Source organism: Entelurus aequoreus, linkage group LG22, assembly GCF_033978785.1.
Source record: "Entelurus aequoreus isolate RoL-2023_Sb linkage group LG22, RoL_Eaeq_v1.1, whole genome shotgun sequence".
NCBI classification, from domain to species: domain Eukaryota; kingdom Metazoa; phylum Chordata; class Actinopteri; order Syngnathiformes; family Syngnathidae; genus Entelurus; species Entelurus aequoreus.
The window spans coordinates 35,556,029-35,568,751 of NC_084752.1; the positions used below are offsets into that span (position 1 = coordinate 35,556,029).

Genomic DNA, 12,723 nt, shown 5'->3' on the forward strand with positions numbered 1-12,723 from the left:
GTTTTTAAGTGTCATTGCTCAAAAAATAATAATGAATTAAAATCAATGGTGTTATGAGTTATTGACCTTTTTAAGGCTCCAATTATTATATAATCTGAAATATTCCTCTTGAAAATTTTATTGGGTGAAAATATTGCATATTTTGTGTTTTTTCCATAAAAAAACAGGGTTTTCTTTGACAAAAAGAGCATACGACTTAAATATTTAAAAAGGTTATATTGACAGATAGACGTAATGTTGATCTAGAGATAATAATACTGAATAATGACACATTTTAAATATTTTTTGGACCAAGCCTGAGTGGAGGCCTAAATGTATAATTTTTATACATATATTGTATTGGTTTTTAAAATTAAAAAAAATATCAAAATGGCCCCCGCTTGCTTTGATTTTTCAGTGCGCGGCCCTCAGTGGAAAAAGTTTGGACGCCCCTGCTTTAGAAGGACGCACATTAGCTTGTTTTTTTCCATTTTGCTCAGCTGTGACTCTTCCCATGAATAAAAAGCCAAATTCAGGCCAAATGAACTGAAAGGTCAAGTGGGTGAAGCAAATGAAGTCATACCAGTCATTTCCGGCCGTGTCATTGATCACCGCCTAATTGATCGGCCAACGATGACAAGCCGAGGACGTGCTCCCATAGAATCGCAAACAGGAGCAGAGTGGAGGTTTTTTTTGGTATTTTTCCGAGAACAAGCATCTCGCTTCCAACTAATACTATCTGGCAAGCATTTAGATCAGTATTCAGAGAGGAGGCTGTGGACATAATTGATTATGACAACGGAGGCTGCGGGCTTCTTTGATGGAATGGCCAACGCTATATGGCTTGTGTTGATTATATATATATATATATATATATACATATATATGTCGTACATCTGATCAATATGGGGGATTGGTCTCCGCTGAAACTCATAAAAGGTTAGCGTTCCATTGGCTGGACGAAGGTTACTTTCCAAGTCTGAAGTCATAAAGCTGCTCTCTCACGGTCAGGTGGAAGAAGAAGAAGAAGAAGAAGAAGAAAAAGGGGGTCGGGGGGGGGACGGACATTATTTGGCCAAAAGTATTATTGAGAGAGCGTTTCATTAACACACTCAGTTTAAGCCCGGGCCATTGTGAATATGCAAATGTCCCAGGCCCGGGGGTGGGCGGGGAGAGAGAACGAGGGGAGGAGGAGGGGGAGGAAGACCAAGTGAGTGAGCGATCAAGCCGGGGAGAGAGAGAAGCCTCCGAATTGTGAGCGGCTTACGACACTCAGTGAACAGTCGGCGTTTGTGCAGCCAGTGTGCCGCTCCGCTGCCGGGGACCGCACGCCTCCGTCTTCACCAGCACTAACCTTCAGCACCCGCTTCCAGTCGGCCGAGACATCGCCCGGGAGAGCCAGCCAGCGAGGCGGGAGAGAGAGGGAGCCGATCCCGCCAGCCACTGCGGATGCAAGAGGGCTTCTTCTTTCTTTTTTTTAAACGGAGATGAGCCACTGACATGACGTGGAATATTGTCCAAGGGGTTGACTTTTTCTAATCCTTTTGTCAGCGACTGAAAGCACGATGGAAGGGATCTGAACCCCCACAAGTTAGTGGTTTGCTTGCAGAGACGCTGAAACTTAAGCAAGGAGGGGAGGAGAAAGGGGGGGGGGGGAGGAAAAAAAAAAAAAAGACAGATACCTGGGGAAAAAAATAAATAAAAAAATGTTCTCCTCTCCCCATCATTGCAGCAGAGGACTGCGGAGGAGCTGAAGAGACCGAGCTCATGCATGCTGACCGCAGGAACTTGCGCTTTCCACCGTCTCCCCACTTGGATTCCGCCTCTTTGACTTGAGGAGAACTAAGACATTGTACGCCTGCCAAGGATCTGGTGTCCACTGAAAGGAGAGACGGGAGGGGGTGGCGGTGAATTTGTGCCACAGTGGGGTCCTTTTTTAGACCCGCACATAATTAGTGTCGCGGGGCACAAAGCGAGACGCTGAATGTCAGCTTTCGGCTAGGGGGGGTGAGTAGGAATCTTCTCAGATAAGATCGATCCGTGAGGACATTTTTTTTTTTAATTTTGATGTCTCCTCCCACCGTTTGATCGGAATCATAAGAGACTTCCCCCCCGTCAGGATTTTCTTAGTTGACCAAATGAGAAAAGACTAATCCGGCGAAAGAAGAAATAGTGAATACGAAACAAGGCGTGATGCGCTACATATGATGTGAGAAGTGGGGAGACAATATCCAGAGTGAATGGACGTTTGCTCAGTGGCATCCCTGGATATTCATGCTGATGGATTTCCTTTTAATTGGACTGTACTTAAAGTGGCCGGTGAAGAAGCCCCCGGGGTTGATACTGTGTTCATTGGGCATTTTTCTGAGGATGGTCCCCTCGGCGGAGGGGGTTTGTCCCAGGCTGTGCCGCTGCGACAGCAAGCTGCTGTACTGTGAGGGGCTGAACCTCACAGACATTCCCCAGAACCTGAGCAGCGCCTTGGGCCTGTCGATGAGGGAGAACAACCTGACCGAGTTACGTGACGGCCAACTGGCCGGCCTGTCACAGCTCACCTGGCTCTACCTGGATCACAACAACATTGACATTGTGGAGGAGGCTGCATTCGAGCGGCTGAGGCGGGTCAAGGAATTGGACCTCAGCAGCAATCGGATTGAGAGTCTGCCAAACGGCACCTTCAGGCCCCTCCCCAACCTGCGCATCCTCGACCTCTCGTACAACAGGCTGCAGGCCCTGGAGCCTGACTTGTTCCACGGCCTTAGAAAGCTCACCAATTTGCATTTGCGCTACAACGCTCTCAAATTCGTGCCAGTGAGGATTTTCCAAGACTGTCGGAGCATGCAGTTTCTGGACTTGGGATACAACCAACTGCAGAGTCTGGCACGGAACTCGTTCGCCGGACTCTTCAAGTTGTCAGAGTTGCATCTGGAGCACAACGAGCTGGTTAAAGTCAACCTCGCCCACTTCCCCCGACTGATCTCTTTACGTACCCTGTATATGCACAACAACCGCGCGACTATTGTCGTCAACACCCTGGAATGGACGTGGCACTTCTTGGAGAAGATTGACCTATCGGCCAATGAAATTGAGTACGTCGAGCCACATGTTTTTGAGAGCGCGCCCAACCTCAAGATATTGATGCTGGACTCTAATCGCTTGACTTCTATGGACCAGCGCATCTTGGACTCGTGGTCCTCCCTGACCAGCATCACCCTCGGAGGGAACGACTGGGAGTGCAGCCGCAATGTGTGTGCCTTGGCCTCGTGGTTGAGTGCCTTTCGAGGGCAGCGGGACAATTCGCTCTCGTGTTCGAGCCCGGACACGGCACAAGGCGAGGACGTCTTGGACGCCGTCTACGCTTTTCAGCTGTGTGAAGACCCCCCTCTGGAAGTTACCTCAGCGGGCATGTACGCCTCCACGCGGGATCCGGCTCATGGCGGCTCCGCGTTCCTCGGCCCGTTCACCCCCAACCCTTACGAGGGCGAGGGCGGCGAGGTGGTCACCAGTTCGTTCACTGTCACGGTGGGCCACGGCGACCTGGAGAGCACCATGCAGATCCACAAGGTGGTGACGGGCACCATGGCCCTCATCTTCTCCTTCCTCATCATCGTGCTCATGCTGTACGTGTCGTGGAAGTGCTTCCCGGCCGGAATAAGGCAGCTGAGGCAGTGTTTCAGCAGCCAGCGCCGCAAACAGAAGCAGAAGCAAAGCATGCAGCAGATGGCTACAATTTCTACACCGGAGTACTACGTTGACTATAAGCCGAACAATATCGAGGGAGCTCTGGTGATCATCAATGAATACGGCTCATGCACTTGCCAGCAGCAACCTTCTCGGGAATGTGAGGTGTGACCCGGGGCCTGGTGGTAAATCTGTTCTTTTTGGATAAGCGCACGCAGGATTAAATGTATATTTTGGTCACATCTTACGCAGCATATCACTGTGATATGGAAGTTTGCTTCACGGAGCTGACCATTTTGCTGTGGATTTCCTGCTGTATCTTTGCCCACTCGACGCTACAGTACCAGGCAGAACGGGCTCTTGACTTGCGGACGGCTTGACGCACTAGCGTCACTGAGAGGAATACATTACAAGCTGCACATTTTTTTCCCCTGATTCATGGATATTTGAGCTTTAACGTGTCTTTCGGCTGCGGGACCTGTCATTAAAACTGTGGACAAAAAAAAAACAAAAAAACATTTGTAATATGGTAAACGATATTTGACAAGGATCTAACATATATATATATCAAAAATATTTAAGTTGGATTCCAAATGTAAAGATACAAGTATGTGTAAAAAATGTTAAAAAGAAGTGCAAGTGTGGATTTAACCGATTCAAAATAATCTATTTCTTTTGTAAACTCCAAAAAAAAAAAATGAGAAAAAAGAAAGAAGCAAAATGTTTAAATACATGCTGTTCACATTGAAATCATGTGTGTGTGTGTGTGTGTGTGTGTGTGTGTGTGTGTGTGTGTGTGTGAGAGGCTGCTCAGAAATGAAATGTGTTGGCTGACTCGAGTGCAATAACTCCGCAGTCCTTTAAAACAAACCACACACACAAAAAAAAGATACAAGCAGAAAATGAAAGGCGCATTTGCAACTCATCCCAAATGTAATAGCCATTGTCTCGAAATTTCTCTTTTATCTCACATTGTGTTGCTTTATGATTCACTGTGTTGGTTCACTGGTAGTATTGTTCCCTCCCCTTGCTTTCAATCGCACATTTTGATCAGTTAGTACACCTTCATATTATTATATCTGTGTACCATCAAAGTAAAGAAAAATATAAAGTCTCCTGTTGCTTCTCAATGGTTTTTGTGTGGGAATGGGGGGGGGGGGCTTTCATGGAATCCAGCACGCAGAGCAACAACAATACACACCAGACGTATAATCAAAATGCAGACATGAATCACTGAAAAGGAGTAATCCACCGGCTTCAAGGGAGATTTGCACAAACAATCAAAATGTTTGTTGTACACGAGGACGTTGGAGGTATATACATATATGTATATATATATATACTTCTTTTTGGTGTTCATTTGTACAGACGTCATTTCCTCCATCCTTTGACATTGGCTGCTGTATTTTGTGGCAGTAAGCGGGAGGGGGCTGTGAGGCGGAGACGGCGGATCACAACCACTGCAGAAAGAGGGAACAGACTGCTCTCTAGTGTGCGTACCTTCACATTCATGCCTCTGCCTCTTGAACTCTACATGTAGCCGCTCAACTCAGCGGAGAAACATCCATGACTTGGTGGAGAGAAATAAATCACTGCTATTTTTCTGTTGATTTGATACACAATTCAGATTATGTTTACAAGTCTTATTCAGCAAAAAAAAAAATGTGGACGTATTCACCTTTTTCTAGTTAGGGTTATGCATATGAAACGAAAAAAAATTGGGGGCAAATGGCCAAATTAGCCTTCCAAATTGAGACATCCATGTAAGGCTAAGGTAACTCCTTAACTGCTACACACAAACGGGTGATTCTTTTTACAAAACATGCACCCTGATGTGTGCCCTGTGCTATTATACGATGACATTGTTATTAAAACCCCAAAGATCGCTCCTGTAAGTCAAACCAATTTGAAATGTCTTACATTGCTCAAAGCGCTCTACAACACCCACTTTAGGTCGTTAAGCCGAATCAGCGTGAAATTTGGTACACACTTTTAGGGGACTGGCAAGCATAAATGTGTAAAGTTTGAGCAAGATTGGTGGAAAAATGGGTCAGTCATCAAGAAAAAGGTCTTGGTCGAGACACCACAGCTTTAAGCAACTGTTTGGTCATAAATCATTGACTCTGTGATACAAAATTAAGATCATGTTTACAAGTCTTATTCAGCAAAAAAAGATCATGTTTTCAGAAATGTGGATATATTCACCTTTTTCTAATTAGGGTTATGCATATGAAACAAAACAAAAAAAACAGGTATTGGGGAAAAATGCCCAAATTAACCTTCCAAATTGAGAAATCCATGTAAGGCAAAGGTAACTCCTTAACTGCTACACACAAAAAGGTGATTATTTTTACAAAACATGCACCCTGATGTGTGCCTTGTGCTATTATACGATGACATTGTTATTAAAACCCCAAAGATCGCCCCTATAAGTCAAACCAATTTGAAATGTCTTACTTTAGGTCATTTACCCGAATCAGCGTGAAATTTGGTACACACTTTTAGGGGACCGGCAAGCGTACATGTTTAAATTTTGAGCAAGATTGGTGGAAAAATGGGTCAGTCATCAAGAAAAAGGTCTTGGTAGAGACACCACAGGTTTAAGCAACTGTTTGGGCACACATCATTGACTCTGCGATACAAAATTAAGATCATGTTTACAAGTCTTATTCAGCAAAAAAAAAAGAACAGGTTTTCAGAAATTTGGACATATTCACCTTTTTCTAATTAGGGTTATGCATATGAAACGAAAGAAAAATTGGGAAAAATGGCCAAATGAACCTTCCAAATTGAGACATCCATGTAAGGCTAAGGTAACTCCTTAACTGCTACACACAAAAGGGTGATTCTTTTTACCAAACATGTACCCTGATGTGTGCCCTGTGCTATTATACGATGACATTGTTATTAAAACCCCAAAAATCGCTCCTATAAGTCAAACCGATTTGAAATGTCTTACATTGCTCAAAGCGCTCCACAACGCCCACTTTAGGTCGTTTAGCCGAATCAGTGTGAAATTTGGTACACACTTTTAGGGGACTGGCAAGCATAAATGTGTAAAGTTTGAGCAAGATTGGTGGAAAAATGGGTCAGTCATCAAGAAAAAGGTCTTGGTAGAGACACCACAGGTTTAAGCAACTGTTTGGGCACACATCATTTACTCTGCGATACAAAATTAAGATCATGTTTACAAGTCTTATTCAGCAAAAAAAAAAGAACAGGTTTTCAGAAATTTGGACATATTCACCTTTTTCTAATTAGGGTTATGCATATGAAACGAAAAAATTGGGAAAAATGGCCAAATGAACCTTCCAAATTGAGACATCCATGTAAGGCTAAGGTAACTCCTTAACTGCTACACACAAACGGGTGATTCTTTTTACAAAACATGCACCCTGATGTGTGCCCTGTGCTATTATACGATGACATTGTTATTAAAACCCCAAAGTTCGCCCCTATAAGTCAAACCAATTTGAAATGTCTTACATTGCTCAAAGCGCTCTACAACGCCCACTGTAACTTTAGGTCGTTTAGCCGAATCAGCGCGAAATTTGGTACACACTTTTAGGGGACTAGCAAGCGTAAATGTGTCAACTTTGAGCAAGATTGGTGGAAAAATGGGTCAGTCATCAAGAAAAATGTCTTGGTAGAGACACCACAGGTTTAAGCAATTGTTTGGCCATGAATCATTGACTCTGTGATACAAAATTAAGATTATGTTTACAAGTCTTATTCAGCAAAAAAAAGAACAGGTTTTCAGAAATTTGGACATATTCACCTTTTTCTAATTAGGGTTATGCATATGAAACGAAAGAAAAATTGGGAAAAATGGCCAAATTAACCTTTCAAATTGAGACATACATGTAAAGCTAAGGTAACTCCTTAACTGCTACACACAAAAGGGTGATTCTTTTTACCAAACATGTACCCTGATGTGTGCCCTGTGCTATTTTACGATGACATTGTTATTAAAACCCCAAAGATCTCCCCTATGAGTCAAACTAATTTGAAATGTCTTACATTGCTCAAAGCGCTCTACAACACCCACTGTAACTTTAGGTCGTTTAGCCGAATCAGCGTGAAATTTGGTACACACTTTTAGGGGACTAGCAAGCGTAAATGTGTCAACTTTGAGCAAGATTGGTGGAAAAATGGGTCAGTCATCAAGAAAAAGGTCTTGGTAGAGACACCACAGGTTTAAGCAACTGTTTGGCCATAAATCATTGACTCTGTGATACAAAATTAAGATCATGTTTACAAGACTTATTCAGCAAAAAAAAGAACAGGTTTTCAGAAATTTGGACGTATTCACCTTTTTCTAATTAGGGTTATGCATATGAAACGAAAGAAAAATTGGGGAAAATGGCCAAATGAACCTTCCAAATTGAGACATCCATGTAAAGCTAAGGTAACTCCTTAACTGCTACACACAAAAGGGTGATTCTTTTTACAAAACATGCACCCTGATGTGTGCCCTGTGCTATTATACGATGACATTGTTATTAAAACCCCAAATATCGCCCCTATAAGTCAAACCAATTGGAAATGTCTTACATTGCTCAAAGCGCTCCACAACGCCCACTTTAGGTCGTTAAGCCGAATCAGCGTGAAATTTGGTACACACTTTTAGGGGACTGGCAAGCGTAAATGTGTAAACTTTGAGCAAGATTGGTGGAAAAATGGGTCAGTCATCAAGAAAAAGGTCTTGGTAGAGACACCACAGGTTTAAGCAACTGTTTGGCCATAAATCATTGACTAAGTGATACAAAATTAAGATTATGTTTACAAGTCTTATTCAGCAAAAAAAAGAACAGGTTTTCAGAAATTTGGACATATTCACCTTTTTCTAATTAGGGTTATGCATATGAAATGAAAGAAAAATTGGGAAAAATGGCCAAATGAACCTTCCAAATTGAGACATCCATGTAAGGCTAAGGTAACTCCTTAACTGCTACACACAAAAGGGTGATTCTTTTTACAAAACATGCACCCTGATGTGTGCCCTGTGCTATTATACGATGACATTGTTATTAAAACCCCAAAGTTCGCCCCTATAAGTCAAACCAATTGGAAATGTCTTACATTGCTCAAAGCGCTCCACAACACCCACTGTAACTTTAGGTCGTTTAGCCGAATCAGCACAAAATTTGGTACACACTTTTAGGAGACCGGCAAGCGTACATGTTTAAACTTTGAGCAAGATTGGTGGAAAAATGGGTCAGTCATCAAGAAAAAGGTCTTGGTAGAGACACCACAGGTTTAAGCAACTGTTTGGCCATAAATCATTGACTCTGCGATACAAAATTAAGATCATGTTTACAAGTCTTATTCAGCAAAAAAAAGAACAGGTTTTCAGAAATTTGGACATATTCACCTTTTTCTAATTAGGGTTATGCATATGAAACGAAAAAAAATTGGGAAAAATGCCCAAATGAACCTTCCAAATTGAGACATCCATGTAAGGCTAAGGTAACTCCTTAACTGCTACACACAAAAGGGTGATTCTTTTTACAAAACATGCACCCTGATGTGTGCCCTGGGCTTTTATACGATGATATTGTTATTAAAACCCCAAAGATCGCCCCTATAAGTCAAACTAATTTGAAATGTCTTACTTTAGGTCGTTTACCCGAATCAGCGTGAAATTTGGTACACACTTTTAGGGGAATGGCAAGCGTAAATGTGTCAACTTTGAGCAAGATTGGTGGAAAAATGGGTCAGTCATCAAGAAAAAGGTCTTGGTAGAGACACCACAGGTTTAAGCAACTGTTTGGCCATAAATCATTGTCTAAGTGATACAAAATTAAGATTATGTTTACAAGACTTATTCAGCAAAAAAAAGAACAGTTTTTCAGAAATTTGGATGTATTCACCTTTTTCTAATTATGGTTATGCATTTGAAACAAAACAAAAAACAGGTATTGGGGAAAAATGCCCAAATGAACCTTCCAAATTGAGAAATCCATGTAAGGCTAAGGTAACTCCTTAACTGCTACACACAAAAATGTGATTATTTTTACAAAACATGCACCCTGATGTGTGCCCTGGGCTATTATACGATGACATTGTTATTAAAACCCCAAAGATCGCCCCTATAAGTCAAACCAATTTGAAATGTCTTACTTTAGGTCGTTTACCCGAATCAGCGTGAAATTTGGTACACACTTTTAGGGGACCGGCAAGCGTACATGTTTAAACTTTGAGCAAGATTGGTGGAAAAATGGGTCAGTCATCAAGAAAAAGGTCTTGGTAGAGACACCACAGGTTTAAGCAACTGTTTGGCCATAAATCATTGACTCTGCGATACAAAATTAAGATCATGTTTACAAGTCTTATTCAGCAAAAAAAAGAACAGGTTTTCAGAAATTTGGACATATTCACCTTTTTCTAATTAGGGTTATGCATATGAAACGAAAGAAAAATTGGGAAAAATGGCCAAATGAACCTTCCAAATTGAGACATCCATGTAAGGCTAAGGTAACTCCTTAACTGCTACACACAAAAGGGTGATTCTTTTTACAAAATATGCACCCTGATGTGTGCCCTGTGCTTTTATATGATGACATTGTTATTAAAACCCCAAAGATATCCTCTATAAGTCAAACCAATTTGAAATGTCTTACATTGCTCAAAGCGCTCTACAACGCCCACTGTAACTTTAGGTCGTTTAGCCGAATTAGTGTGAAATTTGGTACACACTTTTAGGGGACTGGCAAGCATAAATGTGTAAAGTTTGAGCAAGATTGGTGGAAAAATGGGTCAGTCATCAAGAAAAAGGTCTTGGTAGAGACACCACAGGTTTAAGCAACTGTTTGGCCATAAATCATTGACTCTATGATACAAAATTAAAATCATGTTTACAAGTCTTATTCAGCAAAAAAAAGAACAGGTTTTCAGAAATTTGGACATATTCACCTTTTTCTAATTAGGGTTATGCATATGAAACGAAAGAAAAATTGGGAAAAATGGCCAAATGAACCTTCCAAATTGAGACATCCATGTAAGGCTAAGGTAACTCCTTAACTGCTACACACAAAAGGGTGATTCTTTTTACCAAACATGTACCCTGATGTGTGCCCTGTGCTATTATACGATGACATTGTTATTAAAACCCCAAAGTTCGCCCCTATAAGTCAAACCGATTTGAAATGTCTTACATTGCTCAAAGCGCTCCACAACGCCCACTTTAGGTCGTTTAGCCGAATCAGTGTGAAATTTGGTACACACTTTTAGGGGACTGGCAAGCGTAAATGTTTAAACTTTGAGCAAGATTGGTTGAAAAATGGGTCAGTCATCAAGAAAAAGGTCTTGGTAGAGACACCAACGGTTTAAACAACTGTTTGGGCACACATCATTGACTCTGTGTCTAAAGATTGTAGCAAGTTGAGGATATCTGTATTATGTGTTTGGTAGCATCTTCCAAAGAGGAATCAGTTCACGCTCATAGACCTAGACTGGCAGTAAGAAGATAACGACCTGGATTAATTAGAATAGCCATAGATTAGTTTACATACAGGTATAACGCAAAACAATAGTATAGCAGCTATTATATTGACAAGGTGAAACTAGTATATGCCATAGACTCATTACATATTCCAAGACTATTTTTGATCAAATTAGGATGATTGTGGTTTACAGCCTATGAAAACCTTGAGTTGAGCATTTCTGAAAACCTTGGGTTTGATTTTTAAAATGACAACAAATAAAAGCTTGACATATTCAAACTGCTATCTAATGACTTTATATCCCATATTCATTCACATTTGAAGTTGAAACGCTAAAATGAATGGTCTTGTACACGATATTCAAGTTTTTTGAGTTTCACCTGTACTTACACACAAAAAAAAAACTATATTGTACTGCTTTTTGCTTTTGTGTCGACCCGAAGAGAACTTAGTACAATAATTAAAATGTGTCTGAACTGGAAGTTTACACATAAATGGCCAAAAATGGCAGTTTAAATTGATGCCCTTTGTCTCATTATAAGTAGAGTGGTTTCTCCCAGCAGATCAAGTTATATGGAGACAATGAAAGTGTTACGTATATGAAAAATGTGTCTCATCCAGGGGTGGCCACACTATTACAGCAGGGGAGCTACTTTTCAATTGACCAAGTCGAGGTGATCTACCTCATCTTCACACACACACACACACACACATATATATATATATATATATATATATATATATATATATATATATATATATATATGTGGGAAAAAATCACAAGACTATTTCATCTCTACAGGCCAGTTTCATGAGGGGTTTCCTCAATCCTCAGGAGATTTTAATGGAAGCATTCACATACCATGGTTTATATAGGGCACAGAGCGGGTGGGTACAGGCAGGCGTGGGGGCATGGTGATTAACGTATATATATATATATATATATATATATATATATATATATATATATATATATATATATATATATATATATATATATATATATATATATATATATATATATATATATATATATACACGTTAAGTCAGGAAAAAACACAAAAGGCTATATCATCCCTACAAGCCTGTTTCTCAGGTGTCCCTGCTCGTCAGGAGATTTTATAAAATCACAGGGAAACCTGTGAAACAGGCTTGTAGGGATGATATAGCCTATTGTGTTTTTTCCTGACCAAACGTATATTCCGCTCTACCCCGGTATTGGGCACTGTATAACGGATATACCACAGAAACCTCGACTATGTATATATATATATATATATATATATATATATATATATATATATATATATATATATATATATATATATATATATATATATATATATATATATATATATATATATATATATATATACGTACAGGCCAAACGTTTGGACACACCTTCTCATTTCAATGTGTTTTCTTTATGTTCATGACTATTTACATTGTAGATTGTCACATCAAAACTATCACACCTGTGAAGTGAAAACCATTTCAGGTGACTACCTCTTGAAGCTCACGGAGAGAATGCCAAGAGTGTTCAAAGCAGTAATGAGAGCAAAGGATGGCTATTTTGAAGAACGGTAGAATATAAAACATGTTTTCAGTTGTTTCACAT

The 12,723-nt window shown here is 40.6% G+C and overlaps 2 protein-coding genes across 2 annotated transcripts in view; one reads left to right on the forward strand and one right to left on the reverse strand.

Annotated features, from left to right (window-relative positions):
• The window catches only part of ctnna2 (catenin (cadherin-associated protein), alpha 2), a 960,302-nt gene that overhangs the window by 499,976 nt on the left and 447,603 nt on the right, over positions 1–12,723 (reverse strand). The window lies entirely within an intron of this gene.
• On the forward strand, positions 1,213–4,771 carry LOC133639580 (leucine-rich repeat transmembrane neuronal protein 1-like). The gene has a single exon (XM_062033007.1). It carries the CDS (start codon positions 2,254–2,256, stop codon positions 3,829–3,831), a length of 1,578 nt encoding a protein of 525 aa, XP_061888991.1. The 5' UTR covers positions 1,213–2,253; the 3' UTR covers positions 3,832–4,771.